This window comes from Octodon degus, unplaced genomic scaffold (assembly GCF_000260255.1).
Source record: "Octodon degus isolate 3935 unplaced genomic scaffold, OctDeg1.0 scaffold00132, whole genome shotgun sequence".
Taxonomy (NCBI): domain Eukaryota; kingdom Metazoa; phylum Chordata; class Mammalia; order Rodentia; family Octodontidae; genus Octodon; species Octodon degus.
In genome coordinates, this window is record NW_004524708.1 from 7,031,538 (window position 1) to 7,053,382 (window position 21,845).

General features: G+C 41.4%; 1 protein-coding gene across 1 annotated transcript in view; it reads left to right on the forward strand.

Annotated features, from left to right (window-relative positions):
- The first annotated feature begins 317 nt into the window (after positions 1 to 317).
- Positions 318 to 21,845, forward strand: part of Bmpr1a (bone morphogenetic protein receptor type 1A) — a 45,675-nt gene continuing 24,147 nt past the window's right edge. The window contains exons 1-2 of the mRNA XM_004641237.2: positions 318 to 425; positions 18,576 to 18,784. Coding sequence (XP_004641294.1) covers positions 18,718 to 18,784 — 67 coding nt within the window. The 5' untranslated portion in view covers positions 318 to 425; positions 18,576 to 18,717. The remainder of the gene's footprint in view (positions 426 to 18,575; positions 18,785 to 21,845) is intronic.

A 21,845-nucleotide genomic window follows, 5' to 3' on the forward strand; every position in this document is an offset into this window, starting at 1 on the left:
CCCCCATAGAATTAACTTAATACCTAAATTGGTCAGAGGTTGGGAGAATGATAAATTGATGGGTTTCTGAAAACTTTTCACTGAAAATCAGACCTGCATGTGAAAACACTGTATTGTCTCACTATCATAAGAATTTGAAAGAGTAAATAAAATCTGAATGATACAATAGGGGAAAAAAAAATGAAAAAAACTTTTCACTGACTTTACTAGGCAAATGTGTAATTATACACATGAAATACTTTTAGTTTTGCTTTTACATGTTATTCTGATAAGTAGTAATTCTTTCTTAAATAACTTTTTCCCCCACCCCAGATTTATGAAAATATGCATCAGTTTAATACTGTCTTGGAATTCATGAGATGGAAGCATAAGTCAAAGCTGTTTGAAGAAAATTGGAAATACACTTCACTAGCTACATCTCCAAGGTAAGGAGAAGACTTTTAAGAAAAGTAAGAGTAATATAAAAACTCTCCTTTCTTAAAGATTGAAAGTAATCTTTCTGTACTGGTACTGTATTGCCACTGGCCTACATATATTAGGTAGTATATTTAACTATTACTTAGCTGGTATCTTGTTTCCTCCCTTTTATAGCCAGTTTTAACTCATCCCAAATGCTACCAGTAATATTGGAGGATTTGGTCCAGTTCTGTGGGATAGATCTATGTAATTTTTCTGTACTTCCACTGAAACCTTTGAGTTTGTTTGGTTTTTTTGTATGGTTTGTTTGGGGGTTTTTTTGTATATGATAAGGCTACAATTTGGGGGGCATAGAGAGGGAATCCAGGGCCTTCACACAAGTACACCCTCACCCCTTTGTCAGTTTTTTATTTTGAGGGACTGGGCTTTATCTCAGAGGTAGAATGCTTGTCTATTAAATGGGAGACCCTTGGTCTAGTCCTAAACACCAAAAAAATTTAAAAAGCTAAAAACAAAAAAGAAAGCCTAAGCAATCTCTCTTCTCTTCTCTTTTTTCCCCTCCCCTCCCTTCCATCTCCCTTCCCTCCCTCATCTCTCCCCTCCCCCTCTCCTCCCCTTCCAATATATATATTTAAAGGCATACAACATTTTATTTTATTTTTGCCGAACTGGGGCTCGAACTCAGGCCCTTGCACTTGCCAGGGAAGCGCTTATTCCACTGAGCCATCTCCCCCCACCCCATATATTTTTTAAACACATAATCTTGGCTAAATCAGTAAGTTGCCCAGGATGTTGGGATTACTATGCATCACTATTTCCAACTAATACCATAACTTTAAGAAGTAGGGGCTGCAGTAATGCCAGAAATAGAGAAAGAAGCCATTCCTATACCATCGTCCATCCTGAAACTCAGAAGCCATTCCTAAATAGTATTTTCAGGGAGTCAAGCTCATTGTTCTTAAGACACTTGAACTCCAAGGTGAAAAGTCAACTCCTTCAAGGATAGGCATTTTGCAGACTATACAGACTCAGGAGACAGTCTACATGGCCAGAACTGGCTCATTCTGCTGGTTTCCCCACTGATGCCACTTGTTCTCTGTCTACCCTGCCAACATGTGGATTTGCTCTCCTGTAGATACTGTGACTCTCAGATGCTTCCAAGGCTCATGTCTTTGATTGCTAGAAGACTTGTCCTTATTTTTCTTCTTGAAGTCCTTTCATTTTACATGATCATGCATTTTTCTAATTCTATTTCTAGTCTGGTGTGGGGAGTCATGTGTTACAGGATATAAGTGTGCTTTACCACAGAAAAGTTACTCTTTCTCACCATTTTCTATTAACATTATGAACATCTCTACATATTGGTGCATTGCACTTATTCATTGCTGCAGATGTTAGTGTCCCAAATGAATTGTACCACTTCTTACTTTTTCAAAGCACAGGTGGAGGAGCCAGCCTGCTTTAGTGTGAATTCTCACTTGGCTGCTTCTTAGTTTGGGTTCTTTGGAGAGGGAGACCTATGGAAAGAACACAGGCAGCAGAAGGAAGAGCATGAAAACAAAGAGAATAAAGTCCCTGCACAGGTGTGATGAGCCCTTACATTCGGGTACCAGGCTTTGGTCCCCTGAGATTCCTATGTTGTCCTACCAAGGGCACTTGTCCCTGTCTCCTGTTATTCCTGGAGGTTCTCCTGATCTTCAGCATGAGTGCTTCTGTGTCTGTGTCTTCAAATCTCAGCTGTTTTCTTTAGTTTTGGAAACATCTCAGAGAAGCAAAACCAAGCTGTGCCTCAGCCCTCCCCAGACATCAGATGATGTGTAGGCTGTGGGGCAGAGCTGCAGGGAGAGAAGGAAGTGACAAGTTTGTGTGTCTGCTGGGTCTCCGCCTCTGGTCCCTCAGACCCCTCCCATTCTGTTCAACCTTCCATTGCTGGCCCTTTGGAGCAGAGGCTGTGGCATTCATGCTGCAGTGCTAAGGCCATGACTAGTAGGAGGGACTCTCACCCTCAGATGGCGGTGTGGTCAGGAAGGGCAGACTTAACGTGGAGTGAGCATCTGTTCTGTGCCCTCCCTTGTTCGTTGCCCCATAGCAGCTGCAGTGATGAAGTCACCCTCATGGCAGGGTACCCATGATATGGAGCCTCCCTCCACAGTGTAATGGTCTCATTTCCTGGCCTGCAGCTCTAGCGTGAAGTGACCAGGGGCAGAAGCTGGTTGGCAACCACTGATAATGAATCCTTAGCAGAAGTTGGGCTGTAGTTAAATACCCTTTCTTTTGCCTGGTATTTAGTGCAGGTAGCACATTACTTTATGTTCATGCTCATAGTGCCTTTAGCATGCCTTTTAATTTTATGAGAGGTTCTTACTAAGTTGCCCAGCCTGGGCTAGAACTTAGGATCCTCCTGCCTTATTCTCCTAGAATGCTGGGATTACAGGTATGTACCACCGTACCCATCTGAGCAGCTTTTCAGTGGTCCCCAAGGCCTGTTTTCGTATTAGCAGGTTTTTCTCCAAGTTGCAGCTGTCTGATAGGGACTGATCAGAAAGCCCATGTGGTGGTCTAGTCTACCACCAATGCTGCTGTTGTTGTCTGAGTTTGTGGAGCCGGAACATAAGGGCAGCTTATTCTGCAGCTTGACTTCCTGGGAGCCTTTTCTCTCCATGGTCACATCAAGCTGACAGCTTCTGGTTCACCTGATCTCTTAGTTCTGCTTAAGAAGTTGTGGACTTAAATGTTTTTTTCTTTTTTTTTGAGGGGGGGGGTAAGATCCAGGGCTTGAACTCAGGCCCTTTCGCTTGCCATTCTATTGAGCCATCTCCCCGGCAAAGTTGTGGGTTTAAGTTTACCCTTCCTAAGTTCCCTTGAAAGGGGTTTTATGTCCATACCTGGGGTTTGGGCTACTCACATGCTTAGTACTTATAGCTGTTCAGTGTCCAATAGCAACTAAAAGTCAGGAGCACACAGACTCCTTCCCACTAACTGAGCAGGGGTGGAATCCTCTGTGTTTTCAGTCATTTCCAAGTAAAAGTTGCCCCACAGTCTGACTGGGGAGGGCTGTGGGTCTTCCAAGATTTTCCAAGGTGTAGCAGCCTTCTGAGGGGCTGCATGCAGCAAGCCCTGTAGCCTGGCTTATAAAAAAGATGAGTGGCATCTTTAGGCCCTTCGTCCTTCTTGAAAATGTAACAGCATGCTCTAGCTTCCTGGAGAGAAACCTAGGACTCAAATTCACAGTAACATCAGTCAGTCTGTTTGTTTACTCTGCTGCTCCAGACAGGAAAGCAAAGAAGAGTTTATTTCCATTCTTTCCATTCATATTGTTGCCTTATAACCTAAGTTTTTAAGATAACATTATTGTTTTTCTTGAATTAAGATTGGTGATGTTGGGCCAGTGAGATAGCTCAGTAGACTGAGCACCTGCTTTGGCAAGCACAGGGACCAGGGTTTGATTGCTAGTCCCATATGCCGCGTTGGCCCTGCCCCCCAGGGCACTCTGAGCTGGTGAGCCAGTCCAGGCATGGTGGCACATGCCTATAATCCCAGCATTGGGGAGGCTGAAAAATGGGAGGATCACTACTACAAGTCTGAGCTGTGTAGTGAGACCCTGTACCAGTTACATAAATGGGAAAAATAAAAATTAAAGAGATTGTCAGTGTCTTTCTGATATGTTTATGCGATCCCTCTCTAGGTTTCTTCTAACTTCGTGTTGTTTGTGAATTTGTTGCTGCACAGAGTACAGTGGAGAGAGCATGCCCCAAGATTGCTAGTGGCATCTGCAACAAAATGTTTTCCGTTACTGTAACAAAATGCCATGTACAAAGAAAAGGTTTTTTGGGGCTCATGGTGGTAGAGTTCTGTAATGTCTCTACTGACCCTCTGCAAGGACATGTCCCATTGATCTGTATGTTTCATAGGTATTTTCAGAGACCAGCATTTGGTTTTATAGAGTATCTCTATTTTTTTGTTATTTATTTAATAATTTTTGCTTTTAACATTAATTTTTCCCTTTACTACCTTTTGTACCCCTTCTTATTTTCCAGCTCTGAAACACTTAGTTCCTTTTTTACTTTACCATCTTTCTCTTATTTCTACAGATTTGGAATAGTAGAGGCATCTTTGTTCATCCCTCCAGCGTGATGAACTGTTCCTGTTTGTTTGTTTGTTTGTTTGTTTTTGGTTTTGTTTTTTTGGTTTTGTGGCAGAACCAGGAATTGAACTCAGGCCCTTGCGCTTGCCAGGGAAGCACTTACTCCACTGAGCCATCTCCCTGCCCCTGTTCCTCGTTTCAAAAGCTGCTGCTTTTTTCATCTCTTTCTCCTGATGTTCTATTGTCTTTCCAGCAACCTAAGATGTAAACTTGTGAACCACCCCTGACATCTGCATTTCTACTTTCTCTCAGATCTAGAAGTTGCTAAATCCTCTGAGGTCTACCTCTGTAATCTTGTTCTTTCAGTTTTTCGTTACTATTGCCTCTCAGGCTGGTTGCTTTTTCTTGAGCTGTTATAATTATACTTCAGATTTTCTTCTCCATCCCTCTCCCTTTCATCTTACGTTATGTTTCAGCAGCCATCTTCCTAAATCATCCTGAACTTCTCTGCTTGGAAACCTAGGGTGATTTCAAACCTGGGGTGATTTCTCATTACCTATCAAATAAAGTTCAGGCTACTTTGAGGAGCCTCATGACTTAATTCCTATTTGTTCATTGTCATCTTTTACCATTTTATATCTTAAGAAAATCATAAATGGTCCAGTAAGCCAAATGTACAGCTATTTATTATGCTATCTCCCAGTCTCACCGTCTGCTCTAGTGTGTATCTTTTTTGTGGCCCTTCATCCCTGTGTATGTTTCTAGCATCCAAGTCTGGATGCTTCCCTCACATTTCTCCTGGAAAATCTGCCCATTTGCCAGGCTTGGGCTTTGATGTCGGCAACTTTATAGAGGCTTCCCTGACTCCTCTTTCTCCTCGTGTTCATCTTCCTTTCCTGTGGCTTTGGGTTTGGATTGCATCTCCTTTGGTACTAGAGGACTTGAGTCCACTGTGAACTTCTATGCCTTAGATTTGCTTTCACACCTGCTTGTAAAGACAACCAGCATGCTAGTAGATAGCAAACAGTATGTGGAAGCTTCTTGAAGCATCCTGTCTATTGGTTCTCAGTAGCCACATCTGGTTTGGTCAGTGGTTACCTGACTGAGCAGCTTTGAGGCATTTTAATGATTACATCCAGAGCGCTTCCTGGCACATGAGTAGTGGTTCCTACCCATGACTGTGGTTCCTATGTAGTTCATCTCTATAGTAGAACCTTGAGTTCGTGTTCCTTTCCTTACCTGAAATCTGAGGTCTTTTAGAAGTAGTATCTTGTTTTTAGGTATCCTCTATAGTACACAAACAATAAATATATATTGGGTAAAAAGTGTATTGTATTATGCATCCTTTGTTAGAAGGGGAGAGGAAGGAAACAAAACTCAATACTTATCACTCAGTAAATGAAAATTCTCTGCTCCTGTGAGGAGAGGTCATAGGCTAATTTCCTAACAGCCAACTCTCAGCATGTGCATCACCTATAGGACCTTTGTATTAGTGAGCTTCCCATCACTGACAAAATACTGAGAAAACACTAATATGGGCTCATGGTCTAAGTAAGAGTTTGTGGACCATGCCTGGATCAGTTGCTTTTAGGGTTGTGACAAGGCATGACATTGTGGAAAGGTCCAGGCACAGAGAGAGAGAGAGAAACAGAGACAGAGAGAGAGACAGCTAGACAGACAGACAGAGAGAGACAGACAGAGACAGACAGAAACACAGAGGCACAAGGAGCACCCCAAAAACCATGCCCGTTACCTGCTTCCTCCACTAGGCCCACCTCCTGTAAGTTGTCACCACTGTCTAGTGACACCATCAGATGGTGATTCCATCAGTGTTGCAGTCAGCACCCCATAACCCAGCCACTTCCCAGGAACCCCACCTGTGAACATGGCTATATTAGGGACCAGGTTATTCATGTAGGAGCTTTGGGGGGCATTTTAGATTCAGACGACAGTGTTTTGTGATGGAGGGGACAGCTCTGTGACCAACTCAACTCTTACAAGTCCCACCACGTCTCAACACCTTTAGGCACAGACTAAATCTCATCATGAATTATGATTGGAACAGACCCATTTAACCCGAGCACAGCTCTCTAGAGAACAGTGTGGAAGGATTTGTAGGTGTGGGTAAAGATCTCAGGAAATACCTTACTTTTCAACCAGGTGCTTAATTTGGGTTATGATGAATTCATCTCATGCATCCCAAGAAAACCTGGTGATCTTGTCACTTTGGGTTTGAGATACAAATTAGGAGACATTTAAGCATAACTCCCCTAATCTACAATACTGCTTAAGACAAATGATGGCTTGGGTTTTATTTTTACAGTTATACCACAATAAATAATTCTGGAAATAATCACAGGAAAAAGCAAGTGAGCAAGCAAACACTGTCCTATCTTTGGGGCAAACCCTGTGGTCTGGCTACATAATTTCAGAGCACTATCTGAATCTAGGGGCAAGTTTCCAGTGAGAAGGCTGGAAGTGAATGAAAGGAAGTGGTATGGTTTTTGTATCTTTTCAGTTGTGTTTAGATAAGGAAATGGGATCACTTATCCATGCCCTTCTCTTTTGGGAATGTCTGGTGTGTCTATACAATAAAAGGAACTGGCATAACATTTCATTTCTTCTGCCCTATGAAGTCATTTCCGTAGTACCAGCTGTATGCCAGCAACTGTTTAGGTGCCAGAAGTATCTGAGTGAACAAAACAGTAAATCCCCCGCCTTTCTGGAGCATATGGCAAATAGTACATATGATAGAGTGAATGTTGTGTGTTACAACTAGAGTGTGCCTGGTGCAAGGATGAAACAGCACTGCAGGGCAGGAAATTGAGTGCTGCATTCACAATTTAAATCAGGTGAACGGGGTGCTGAACTATGAAAGGGGCTTTGAACAGGCCCAGAAGAGGCTTGGCAGAGGCCCTTTCAGATGTCTGGGAACAATGTGACACAGCCAGGCACTGGGCACTGCAAATGTGCGGACTGCAGCAGGTGATGTGCAGCTGGGTAGAACTGAACAAAGTCCAGGGAACTTCTGTGCACGTGAGCTTTGCCCTGAGTGCATCTTTCCATTGGAAGGAACATGGCTTATGATGCCTCTCATTAGGACCGTTCTGGCTGCTGTATTGGGAATATATGGTGGGGAGGGACAATAGGGGAGGTCGTTTAGGAGGCAGTTTCAGACATACAGTCACAGGACATGACTGACTTACCAGATGGTAGTAATGGTGGGTTCTGGATAGATTTGAAAAACAGATCCGATAGATTTGATAATGGGATATGGATATAAGGAGGAAGTGGGGAATGTTAAAAATGACTTAAGATTTTTAAAAAGCTTTTGTTTCCTTTTTAATTTTGAGATAGAGTTTCTCACTAAGTTACCCAGGCTGGGTTTGAACTTCCAATTCTCGTCCCTCAGCCTTCGGAATGCCAACATCATGGATGTGTTACACTGTGCCAACTAAAAATGACGGAGATTTTAAGCCTAGGAAACTAGAGCAATGAAGAGGCTGTTAGCAAGGAGGGAGGCATCAAGGGCCTAGCAAATTTGGGGAGTGGGACAAAAATCACGAATAATAAATTATACAGTGACTTATAACATTAAATCACTTAAAAAAAAACTATGTAAGTCATCTTAAAATATTTGTTTTCTTATCCTAGCCAGTGTTTTCTTTATATATGTGTTAGGAAGTAATTTACTTTAGTCAGATTTGCTAACTTTATGGTAATCTAACCTAAACATTGAAGTGTGCTTTTCCCTTTAATCCTCTTATCAGCTGAAATGTCTTTGGTTGTCATGATGAAACTGACTTGGTGATGTAAAATACAGAATTTACTGTAAAGTCCTGAGTGATTCAGGCTTAGTCCAGGTCTGAGGATCTGGCTTCCTTCATCTGCTGGTGCTGCCCTACCATCCCCCTTTGGGTCCACTAGCTGCCTGCGGCTTCTGAGAGTGCTGTGTACTTACTTACTCACACTCAAAGGGGACTTTGTCCCCGCTAGTCCAAGCAGGAGTCCAGCTCACCCCCAAACTTACGTGGCACAGAGGGCCAAGAATGTGGATTGGCTTAGCCTACAACTGAGCCTCTATTCTGAGAGCTTGGGACAAATGTGGGCTCTAAATTTTAAGGAGTTGTAAACATAGAAAAAAGTGAAAAGAAAAGAGTGAAGATCTGCATCTCTTCTTCATTGTTTAAGCCTGCAGTTTAGCACAGTCAGCTGAGGAAGAAAACTTGAGGCAGACTTTACTCTGAAGATCATTTTTCTTCTTTAGGACTCAACATGTTGCTCCTCAGAGAGCTAGAGCTTCAAAGAAAGCTCAGGGGACTAGGCTAGTGCTGTAGTCAGGATCCAGCACTCCTCAGCCAGGAGGGCGCTGCTGGATAAGCTGGTTTTGATGTCCCTGCACTTGGCCTTCCATTACTCTTGATCCCGGTCATTGCAGACATCCTTCCAGCACACAAGCCGCTGCCTGTTACTAGATCTGCTTGGGAGGAGGTGAGCTTTTCTTTTATGTTGAGCATAAAAGCACAGATATTGTAAGTTGTTTTCCTGAGAGAAATAAGTGTTTTAATTTTTACGTTAATCTTAAAGTCTTTGATTAACTGAGGATATAACAAATCTGTTTTGATAGATGAGTTTGGTACACTTTCCATTTTGATAGGTCATGTAGCTTAAGTTTAACCAATTTTGAATGGCTTTCTCACTTTGGCAGTCTAAAATTATTTGTGGTGAGGAAAAATGAGGTATGCTAAGTCTGGAAGAATCCCTAAGAGCCAGTGTATCTGAAGCACTTTGAACATGCATGGACTGAGGAAACAAGTGTTCGAGTTGTTTGCCAGTCCTCCTTGGAAAGCAGGCCAAAGTGGCACAGTTGGTCTGTCTCTTGGCTCTGCTGACCAGCAGGACAGCCAAGCCATGATGTTTATTTCAGTAGAGAATTTGATACAAGGAACTGACAGCATAGGTATGAGGAGTTGAGATAGCTAAGGAACATGGGACTCATAGAAGCTAGTGCTTGTAGGGATGTCCCCACCCCTCAGAGGCTTGGGAACTTGAGGACAAGCCTGCAGCAGGCAGAAGGACTGCCTTGGGGCTACTTCTGGGGAACCAGCCACCTTGCTGTCAGTTGGGAAGGGTGTTAGTCAGGTAAACCTGACCCTGAACAGCAAATGAGATCAGAAAGCATTTGTGAAGAAAGTTGCCCAAGAACACTTGCTACCTCCAGCCTGTTCCGATTGCACAGCTGTCTCAGCTTTGAGGGAGCCAGGTGGTGAAAGACATTTCTGAGCTCCCGTGAGGCTGGAGTATAGTCATGGATGCTGTCCTTCCTAGTTTTCCTCTCCCGACCTCCCCTTTTCTGTGCAGTAAAGAGCAGAATTTGGACTTCATCAGTGGTGCACCACTTACTGGTTGGTGAACTTGGGCAACTTTTTTCACTTTGTTGAGCCTCCCTTTTTCCTTATAGAATTAGGAAGATGAGTACCACTGTACATGACTCAATAAGAGATCATATCTTGTTGGCTGTTGGATCTACACACTCATAGTATTCTATAGCAAACACGGTACTTTGGGTCAGAAGACTCCATATCCTTTGTCCTTCTGGTGATCAGCTACAACATGAAATTCACCATGGTCCTTTCATTGCTGAAGTTTACCTTTTCTCTGTGAAACAGGCAGTCTGTCTTACTGTTCAGGTCATATAGATGAAGTAACGTATGCAGAACTAACTTGTGCTTTATGAGAGTGACGAAGATGATGGGGTGCTGGATTAATTAATTAGATACCATGAAATACAATATGAATTTCTTTCATTTAATCTCCATAGGAGACCCAGGTTTGTCTTACACCAGATCTTGAGGTCCTCACCCCCACATTACCCCAAAACACTGAGGGCATTGTTTGCCATTTCCCAGGCTTCATCAAGAAGGGCATTCAGATATTCTTCCCATCCAGGCATTTCAGCAGCCCGATTCACTTCCTTTGTGTGTGTGTGTGTATTTTGCTTGTCTGTGTGAGTTGCTTTTTCTTGCTGTTGTTTTTACTTGTGCTTATTCCACAAGGGTAACACCCAGACATCTTAAATTAACAGTTGGCAGGCACTAACAATTCCTTCTGAGCATGGATGTGCTAGTGATTGGTATGTGGTGTAGTCTAGTTGTAAATATTTGTGAGGTTTTATTGTTTGTTTTGTTTTTTGTTTAATATACATAAAAGTACTTTGTGGAAACCACGAAACATTCTTGTGCACCTAAGATGGAGCCTTGTTGGTAAGCCTTATGAAACTACAAACTTATCAACTGTATCTGATGGCCACTAGTTGGGTCCACCTCTCTGGTCCTGGAAGAATCTGTACTAATGCTGGTGAGAGTAGTATCTTGGACTTGAAGAAGGAGTTTAAAATGAAAACACAAAGGTTAAATGTGTGGCTTGTTTTTCTTGAGTAACCTGAGCACAGGAGAAGTGAAAAATAGAGAGGAAGCAGTTTCAAGTGGCTATAGAATCTTACTTTGACAATAAGGAAGGAGGGAGACTTTATAAAGCACAACTACCCCACCCCTCGGCTTAGCATAGAACCTAAATTCTTCGCTCCTGGCTCAAGAGTGAGGTTTCTGTCAGACCCTGTGAAGGCCTCACCCACAGCAGGACCTCACAGTGCAGACTGAGAAAGCCACACATGTGAGGTCCTGTGCATCACCTTAGTTAACACACACTTTTTTAAAGTGATTTCTGTGGGGTGTGTGTTTGGGGTTTGAGTGATATTGTTGTTTATACAGTTATTATTTTTTTGTTCTTCCAGTTGTAGTGTTTATTAGTGTAAAGATTGAAGGGTAGGGCTTGAAAGTCTGGGAATGGGGATGAGTTGCTTGTTAAGGGAAAAGACGATATTCTTATGCTAATCCAGGCTCTGGATAAGGAGCACAGCATGCAAACAATGGCTCTGGAGCCAGAAAGTCTGCAGCCATGATTCCTCCTCAGAGAGCCTGTGAGGCCCGGCGCCTGGAGCTGCCTGGAGCTGGCAGGGGGGAGGGACCCCTGGAAGGGGGTTTGCTCCTAGCCACGCTCTCTGGAGTTGGCAGCCGGCCAGCTCATTGGAACTTCCCAGACCTTTCTACTAGAAAGTAAAATTCAGGGTGAGGGGCTTAATGGAAAGAGGAAAGAATGACTTTAGTTGCTTTTTCAGCTGACTTCAGCCTTTCCCTGTTTTGTTTTGGGCTTTTAAAAACATTGGATTGAACTGTTAATTCAGTCTTGCTGTTATTTTCCTAAAGAAATTGCACCAATCTGTGGTTATAGAAAAGTAAATTTCTTTAGATGCCTGTTTCATTTAATTACACAATAACTTTAAATCTCTGCATCATTTTACCAGGTTGATAATGTAGCACTTCAGATATCAACAACTCCATGTGGTCTTTTTTTTTTTTTAAACATATCCTGCCTCAGGTTTATTTGTACAAAGAGCACAGGAGGACACCAGCCCCCCACAGATGGCACCCCAGTTCTTCTGTTTTTACATCAGCAGTAAGAGGCTTTTGCTGTGGAGTCTTCACAGGGGCCTGAGCACCTTTGGGAGCCTGGGCTGGAGCAGAAGCTGGAGCCTGGGCCTTGGCTGGAGCAGAGGCTGGAGCCTCAGCCTTGGCTGGAGCCTGGGCCTTTGGCCGGCAGGCCCTGCGACCCTTGGCAATGCGGGCACGGATACGCTTCCCAAGCTTGGGGTGGGCAATATAGGCAAGTCGAGCAAGCCTGCGGTTTACTCCCTTTGGAATGATCTTAGGCTTGACCTCCTTGGGCTTGACAAGGGCCTTGATAGCCTCAGAGCGTGCACTCATGGCCTTGGCATTGTTTGCTTGCATCTTCTTGAAGCCCTTCTTGTGCTTCTTGGCAAAATGCATGTTCCTAAGGAACTTGGGATCTACCCCCTTCAGAGATTTGTATCTTTGTGACCGAGGTTTCCTGATGCCATTTCTGTGCCATTTTCGGGACTGGTTGCGCGTGGTGTGGTTCTTGGACTTGGCCATAACTGCACTGTAAACCGCGGCGACCAAGCGCCTGGAACCGGAAGATGAAAAGCTCCATGTGGTCTTGACATTGCAAGATTAGATATTTTCATTTAATATAAAATTCTGACAAACCGCTTTAGGAGTGTAAAAGTTCATGTTTTATTCTCTAGGTACGTTAGAAGTTTTAAATACTCAGTTTCAGAATAGTTGTAAAATAAGGTTAACATTTTGTTATACTGTGACAATACGATGAGATAAACAGAAGTCCTTAGTGTTTCCTTAATATTGAGAATCACAACAGTAATATCAATTATTTATTGACTGTGTGGTACTGAGATGCAAGGCACTAACTCATCCAGATTGGTAATACTATGCCATTTGGGGGCTAAGGAAACTGAGACTTAGCTTAAGTAACTTCCCTATACACACACAGCAAATAAATCCAGGCACTATTATTTGAAACCCAGCAGACTGACATCACATTTATTCCTTCAAATTGCTCCCCAGGATGTAATAGGAAAAGTGCTTCTACCTAGGAAACAAAACTGATGTAATTTTTGTGGAATCCATAGTTTAAAGGGGCAGATGTAGCAATGCGTAACACAGAATCTAGGCAAATAATTTCTCCCTCAAAAATGAGTCCTGGTGAGACAATTTAAAAACAAAGCGTGGCCACTTCTTGAAACAAGCCTGTCAGTTGATCTGTCATTTCTCTGTTGCTCCCTGTGACTGCTTTTCAGACTCTTTATCTTGGTTGACTGTGTAATAATGTATGGTGATTAGGCTTTTAGTATTTTAGTAAGGTTCTCAGTGACTTTATTAGTTACATATTGATTCCCTACCAACTACTCCAAAGCTTAGCAGCTTAAAACAATTGACATTATCACATACTTTCTCTTGAGTGTCAAGAATCTGCCAGGCAGGGTGATTCTGGCTGAGTAAAGTCTGCCATGCCACTGTCACCTGCAGGTTGCCTGGATGAAGCAGCCATCTCCCACCTCATGTGGCATAACTCCTTGCCACATGAGCCTCTCTGGTAGGCTGCAGGAATGACCTTCTGGATGGCAAGGCAGCTGGCCTCCCTTGAGAGAGAGGGTGAAGAGAGCAAGGTGGAAACAGTGCCTTTTGTGAGTTAGTCACAGAAGTCAAAGTTGCTCTATTGTTCCTATCCTATTTCATTTGTTAGAAGTGAGCCTCTGAGCCTAGTGCTCATCAAAAGACTTAGCACCACCCTTTTTTTTTTTCTTTTTCTTTTCTTTTTTTTTTTTTTTTTGCGGAACTGGGGATTGAACTCAGGCCCTTGTGCTTGCCAGGCAAGCGCTTATTCTAATACTGAGCTAACTCCCTGGCCCCAGCACCACCTTTTGAAGATCATGCCAAAGCATCTGTGGACATCCTGTAGGTTATCACAATGATCTTTGTGCTTGTTTTGTTTTATTTTAGTGAAAAAGAATCCCTTGAATGGTAGTGTATTTCCCAGCTGTGTTAATATAAACTGCAATAATGAGCATGGTGGATCTGAACTATAAATGTATTTTATCCATTAATTATCTCACAAATATATGTGATGCTAAAGCCCTGTTAGTGTGATTTTTTAACTGAATTGTGTTCTGGAGCCTTTTTTGGGAAGGCTAGGCCATCAGATACTTAGCTTTGAATACTCTGTGCTGTTGCTATAACAAGTTTGTATCTTTGGCCCAGGTGTTTCTTTTAATTTTGGAACAAAAAACCAATTAGTATTCCTTTTGGGTAATCTCAGATACCCAAATTTGAACTTGTGATCTCTCCTCTTCCACCTTTTGAAAACCCCCATCTTCCCATTTTAGTAATTGCTCACTTCCAGAACTGCGGAATTCTTCTTTGACCCCCTCACTCTCCTTGATATCTACATCTAACTCATTACATGGTATCATTGAGTCTTGAGACCAGGGTGGTGGTGGTTGGATTACTTCACACTATCCCTTGTTCTTTTATTTTTATTTTTTAATCCCTTGTTCTTAGCATTGAATATCATTCTGTTAGGATGATAGGAAAGAGCTCCTACACCCTAATCTTAGCTACCAGAGTTGCTTTTTTAAATTTCTACAGCTTTCTTCTCATTTCTACAGCTGGTTTGCTTTTGCTGTTGCCTACACAATCGGGTCCATTACATAGGAACAAGATAATAGCCTCCCACCCCACTTAGGTTTAAACACACAACCCTTCTAGCATCTTGCCTAGGACCTTGTCTATGCTTCTTCTGTCTCTTCAGCCTCATCTTCCACCACACTACATTAGGACAAAAAAGAAAAGAAGAAAGCACTCAGTAGAACAGGTTTGTTTCAGAACAAACTTGAAGCACTGCTGTGGCATCACAGACCAGATTGGTTACTCTTGTGTAGGCTCTAAGTTTTTTATAGGGTCATGAGCCCAAAAAGGGCAGCAGTGGAGGAAGAAGTCACAATGGGATTTTAGGAACTGGGTGAGTTCAGCACAGTGGAGTTGTAGCTATCTGACCAGGCCAGGGCTGGAGGACATACAAGGAGTTGCATGTAGTTTGTCAAGAGCAGGGCTGAACAATGATGAGGAATTGCAGGGTGTAGCTGTGCTTACTGGGCCTTACTGATCCATGACGATGCATGTGCAGCAGGTGTGAAAGCATGGAATGCGCGCAGTTGGGGTGGGGATTTGGCTGCAATGGCTTCTGCTCAGACTAGGGTGGTGGTGGTTGGATTGCATCACACCATCCCTTGTTCTTAACATTTCAGAACATCATTCTCACTTTGCTTTTCTCAGCTTCAAGATCTTTGCACAGGCTGTTTCTTAATGCCTGGAGTTCTCCCACCTCACTCTCTACCTGGCTGACTTAAATGTCATTTCTCAGCATTGTTTCCTCGCCCCAAGTGGAGCAGCACCCTGCATGACATAGCACTTTTCTACCACAAGCTGATGTCAACATCTCTAGTCTCATTTAATGATTATGAATTCCATGAAGACTGGGTATGGGTTTTTTTTTGTCATCACTGTGTTCTTGTTATGTGATATAAAACTATGCATAAATAAACAGTTCATGATTAGGGAATAAATATTCGATGACAAAAGCACTGTTCACACAGAATTTGAACATGGAAAAAGACCCACCCTATGTCGTGTAACCAGTCTAAGCTCCTTTACTGTCATGATGGGTCACATCTTTGACAGAGATGCTTCCAAACTTGGCTTGTTTTTACTCTTGAGGCTGTGTTTCTTTCAGGTGCATCTCCAGGAGATTGGTTTTGGTGTCCTTTGCACACCATCACTAGAGACCTCACCAGATGGAATTAAGTGAGCTGCTTACCTTTTTGATTATAGCAGCATGTTTCTTTCAATGCTTGGAAAGATTGTGCTTGTGTCATAGCAGTTGTAAATGCGGATCTGTAATGAGCTAAGATTTAATGACTGTTTCAGGTGCGGTCCGTGTGCCAGGTTGGCAACTTTGTGACAGTTTGGGAAGAGAGACCTTATACTGAGCATACAGTGTACTACACATGCCTAAGTACTTTATCATGTATGTTTTGTATCATAACACGTATATAGGGCTGGTGAGCTGGCTCAGTGGTCTAAAGCACCCACCTAGAACAAGCTAAGCTAAAGCACAGAGACCGCGATTCAATCCCCCAGCACCACATGCCAGCCAGCCCCGCGCCCTGGTGGGCTGAGCTGCACCCCCCCAAATAAATAAAATTAAAAAAAAAATAACACGTATGTAAATTACCAACAGGATGGTGAGTTAGCTGTTAGAGTCTTGAATCAGACTTCTTTTAAATTATAACCCTATTACTATTGATGTGATATTTGGTAAGCTGATTAAGGTCTACTTGCCTGTTTCCTCACCTGTAAAATTAAAATGTACTTTTCTTGTAAGATGATATTAGCAAAATGTTTATTGTGGAATTGGCACATAGAGTTGAATATCTCACTTAGTTCTCAAAGTAACTGTGAACTAACAAATATATTCTGGCTATGAAGATGGGGAAAGTCATCCAGAGAGGTTCTGGTACTTACTTGAGGCAGCTCTAGCATTTGTACTTCCTTCAGGAAGGAATGACACAGAGACTCTTCTCTGGAAGGAGCAGTGGGTATGGCATGCACTTAGCTTGCTCTGTAGGATGCCTTGGTAAGTAGTGAGAGCCAAGCCCAGACATTAACTGTAAATGAATGAAGGAAGGAGGACACCAGAAGACAGCGTGTAGGTGGAATCTATTCTCCTGCCCCAGGCTCCAAGCTCCTTGAAGCAGAAACTGAGTAGTCACCCTGCAGCTAAGGGTGGTGAAGGAGGGAATGTGACTGGAGAGGAGTTGCTGTGTACAGGGCAGTTTGGCAGGTGCAGGAGCAGGGCAGAGGCCCTGTACTGGGCTTGCAGGTGGAGGGTGTACCTGGAGGAGGAGGCATGCAACAGAGAAATAGATATGGGGAGAGGTTGTGACTGAAAACACCCCTTGAATTCCAGACCTGGAACAAACGTTGTTAGAATCACAAGTGAGTTATTGCAAGAGGTGAGTTTTCCACAGGCATGCAGCAAAGTCACATTGCTGGCCCCACTCTGGAATTATTGTGCACTTTGCATCTCATCCTCTGAGCATTATGTGGTGACAGGAAGCCTCTTACTTTTTTTCTAGTAGGGAAGGAAGAAATGGCTAAGATTTTAGAACTAAGCTTTATGTATAAAATACACTTATAAATCACACCTCTCTGTAAACAGTGTAAATACTGTTGGAGAGCTAATAAAGTGAAAAGCTCTTGGGTAGGAAGCTCAGGTTTATTTTAGAAAATGCATGGAGGTAATTGTGTCATACAGAGGCAGAACCTTTTCTGTATAGGACTAATTTAGGGTGAGATAGTAAAACCAACTGCTTGAAAAACTAGAGTGGGCGAAAAACAGAATTATACCCATCTTAGTGACAGCTAGCCTCCTTTTTCTATTACCTATTCAGGTGTTTCACTTTGAGGCCTTTAAGATCATTGTCCATTATTAATGATAGCCAAACCTTAATTGCAAACTTCTGTTTCATGTCTTCCACATTAAAAGCTCTATTTTATCCCAATTAGGTCAGATTAGAAGTTTTTGGAAACTAATTTTACTTAAGACATATTTTTATTTATCTTTTCCTTTATAATGATGTTACTTACTTAAATATGTATAGTTTTCTAGTTTGCTTTTCTTTTCTGAAAATTGTTAGTTGTATTCAAGGTGTTTCTATTACATCCACCAGAATTTGAATGGATGCTGATGAATAACTTTTTTTCATGGTAGTATTAGAAATCACATGGGATGCACTACCAGTGAGCCATAACCCCCAGATCAATCAGTGTGTTTATATGTTTATCTGTACTATAGACAGAATCTTGCTAAATTGCCTAGGCTGGGCTCAAACTTGGAATCTTCATCTAAATGCTGGAATTACAAGTGTGTCACCACATCCAGCTAATAACTTACATTTTAAATTCCACCATTTCCTGTTTCATTCTACCTGTATTAAGGGACATTCTTGATAGTAATAAAATAACTTAATTATTTTAGAGCAACCAGAAAAAAACTTCCAAAGGGATTCTCTTTCCTTTTTTTTTTTGGCTCTGTGTGTCTGTGTGTGTACAGTGTCTGTCTGTCTTTGAAGTGATGATATTGCTGTATGCCCGTGCTGATACTCAACTCCTGTACTCAGGCAATCCTGCTGCCTCAGTCTCTTTTAAGTACCTGGGTACATGACACTGCACTGGCCTTTCAGGATTATTAGTGTATTACTGTTGTTTTATGTGTAGCTGATCTGAGATCAGGAAAGACTGTAACCTGTTACTAAATTAAGTGTTGGAATTACAGAACCTCTTCCTTTTTTAAACAAAAATAGCTTTGATTTTTAAAAATGGGGCCGGGGACATGGCTCAGTAGAATAAGTGCTTCCCTGGCAAGCGCAAGGGACTGAGTTCAATCCCCAGTTCCTCCCCCTCCCAAAAAAAAGTATTTCATTGTTTAAAGGTATGTTTGGATATTTGTTTTTCTCTTTCAGTCTTTGAAGACTTTCCAAAATCCAGCTGTGTTCATTGTTAATGTTGTTGTCTTGCAGGAGTCAAGAGGAAGCAGTGAGAGGTGGAGTCATTGTCAAGTGATTGTGGCCTCAACAGGAAAATCTCATTCAGTAAAATCATTTGAATTTGTGAAATAAAAGTTATTCAAAGTGACAGTGTATGGAACATTAAAATTGAACAATGACTCAGCTCCATATTTATATCAGATTACTGGGAGTCTATCTGTTCATCATTTCTCATGTCCAAGGTAAATCATGCTCATTTCAGTAAGTCTGTGTATTAAAAGCACCCATCTTTTCATCCTTTCTTTTAGTTGCTATCCTTTTCTGAACACTTAGGTGTAGTGTACTGGCCCAGCTTATAAGTAAAGAGGCAAAGTGTGAAAACACGCCAAATGGGTTTTGAACTTGATTATAATACAACATTTTCATGTGTTTCATAAATGTCAGCCTCTTCCAACCTGTTTTCTCTGCTGTCACATAGGCCTTGTGATGTGTAGCATCAGGGCTTGTGAAGATTCACTAAGATAAAGTACTGTATATAAAGCGAACAACTGGGTGTGGTATCACATGCCTGTAATCCTAGTGCTCCAGAAGCTGAGGCAGGAAGAGCACTTTAGAGTTCAAAGCCAGCCTGGGCTACATAATTGAGTTTGAGGCCAGTCTAACCTACATAGCAAGACCCTGTCTGCATAGATAAGACGGACGGACAGACAGAACACAATAAAAAAGTATATATAGGAGTCATTTCATTATTATGAAAAGATTCTAGAAACATGGTGCTTGTCTGTGCAAAATACTGAGATTGATTCATAGAGTACTAAAAGCTTATTTATGATAGCTTGGCGATTTTACTACTGTGTGTTCATGAGTTGAAACTCAAAAACAAGTCATTGTGGTACTCTGAAGATCAGATGAACTGTGTTTACACTTCAGTTTTTCCTAACTTATTTAATTAGAGTAATATTTTAAACTGCAAAGAGTACTGATTACAAAAGGATTTTTAGGTAAAATTTGTCAACAATGTAATTTTATCAAGTTTTTATTTTATTTTTTTAAAGGGGACTGACTGACACCCTCCCCATTCCCCCATCTCCCACAGAAAGAAACATGCTTAATAGCATATAGCTTTTTATATTTTTGTTTTAAAGCATGAGCACAGAAGGAAATCTGTAGGTTCTTGGTATTTTGCCTTATAAAACTAGCTTTATTATTACCATGCTCAGAAAAAATAGCCCTCTTACAAAAACAACTTTTATCTGAGAAACATCAAATTATGTAGTACAAGATCTTTAATACATTATATGTCCTGTTGATCATAAGTAACCAAGCTATCATAGTTGTGAAGATGAGCAGTTAATAGCATCATTTATATTTACTACTTCACTCCATGGTAATTTCTGTCTTAACAAACACAAATACTTAATTTGGCTTGGTCACACATAGTATGGTATGAAATTCTCATTCTCTACCGTGGTTATTTATTAGATATAAGCAAAAAATCTTAGTAAAATTAAATTTCTCTGATAGGGCTGGTGAGATGGCTCAGTGGTCTAAAGCACCTACTTAGAACAAGATAAGCTAAGCAAAAGCACAGGGACCGCGGTTCAATCCTCCAGCACCACATGCCAGCCAGCCCGGCTCCCTGGTGGGCTGAACTGGCCACACACACACACAAATAAATAAATAAGACCCTATCTCAAAAAAAAAAATTATATATATTAAAAAAAATTAAAAAAAACTAAGAAGAAAAAAAAATTTCTCTGATAAAGAGCAAAATTTATTATATTTCCCTTTCAAAAGTCATCTTGATATTAGCTTCATATAGCATGTACAAAAATTGTTCTTAAAATCAATGACAATATAGAAAAAGTGTGATTTCTCAGTAGTAAGTAGAAGGATTATAGAATAATGTTTATGAAAATACCTTTTGGCTCTAGCTCTAGCTTTATGTTGAATTGTCTGTCAAGAAAATAAGCTTCTCTGAATTTGGTTTTCTTGTGATAAAACAGAGTAACAGGTAGCCTAGATATAAAACAAAGTTTTTGAGAATCAGATGTTCTGATACAGATTTAAGTTACTTATATTCAGATAAAGTTACTTAGGTTTGAATTTTTAAAAGTTTTTTTTTTTTTTTTTTTTGTGGAACTGGGCATTGAACTCAGACCCTTGCACTTGCCAAGAAAAACGCTTATTCCACTGAGCTATCTCCCCAGCCCCTTAAAAAAAAAGATTGTGATATTTAGTTCTCACTTTTTAAAAACTTGTTCATAGATTTTAGCTGATAAACTGAAATGCTAGTGACTTTAACAAGGAAAGATTTGTTTCTAACAGGTGAGATGTATCTGTTGGTGTTTATTCAGTAACTGAGCAGTGTTAAGGGTTTATCTCTGATTTTCTTGGCATTTCCTCTTGGTTACTAAATGGCTGCTCTTCCCTGCATTTGAGGTTGGAAAAATGAGGAAAGAATCAGGATCCATCTCAATTGGGCTATATTCAGTATCAGGAAAGCCCAGATGTCCCAGAAACTGCCCCTTGCCACACATTTTGCCTCTGAGACAGTTGACCATTTCTAATTGCCAGGGCTACTGTAAAACAAAACAGGGCAATCATTGTTGGCTAAATCTCTGTTGCCTTGGCCTAGAGACATTGTTTCTGTGAACAAAATCAGTTTCAGTAGTTAGGTAGAGGGGAGAGACAGACAAATTATGGGCAATTAAAAGAGTCTAGGAAAAATTTTTATCTTTTATGTTAATTAAATGTTTTTCATCAATAAGTAACAACAGCAAAAGCAGTTGAATGAAGCAGTGGAATTACGAAATTGTATTATCATGGAATGAGAAGTCTTCAGGGAGGTGGCTGCAGAGATCTCTCTTTTGTGCCTCACCTAAACCCAGGTAGTCTCTGGGCTGAGCAGTGCCGGCCTCCATATGCCAATCCAGCTGTGGGTTAGCTCACTTCAGAGCCACAGTGTGGCAGCTCAGGTGCAGGTGTCACCTGTAGACTCAATGACTGAGAATCAACCGCCTACTGTGCAGGAAGAGGGATGGCGTTCCTTTCCTTCATGGCTCTCTAAAGTGGTGAGAAAGCCTTTATGGAACCCCACAGAAGACTCCCTTCTCAATTTAGTGGCTACAACTAATTACATGCTGTCTTAGTTTTTTTTCTCTCATGGATGAGACAACTGCCCAACAGCCAAAGTGAAAGGAGGAAAGGTTTATTTGACTTACATTTTGTGGAGGTTTTTTTTTTATTATTATTATTTTTCCCCATAATTTTATTTATTTATTTATTTATTTATTTATTTTC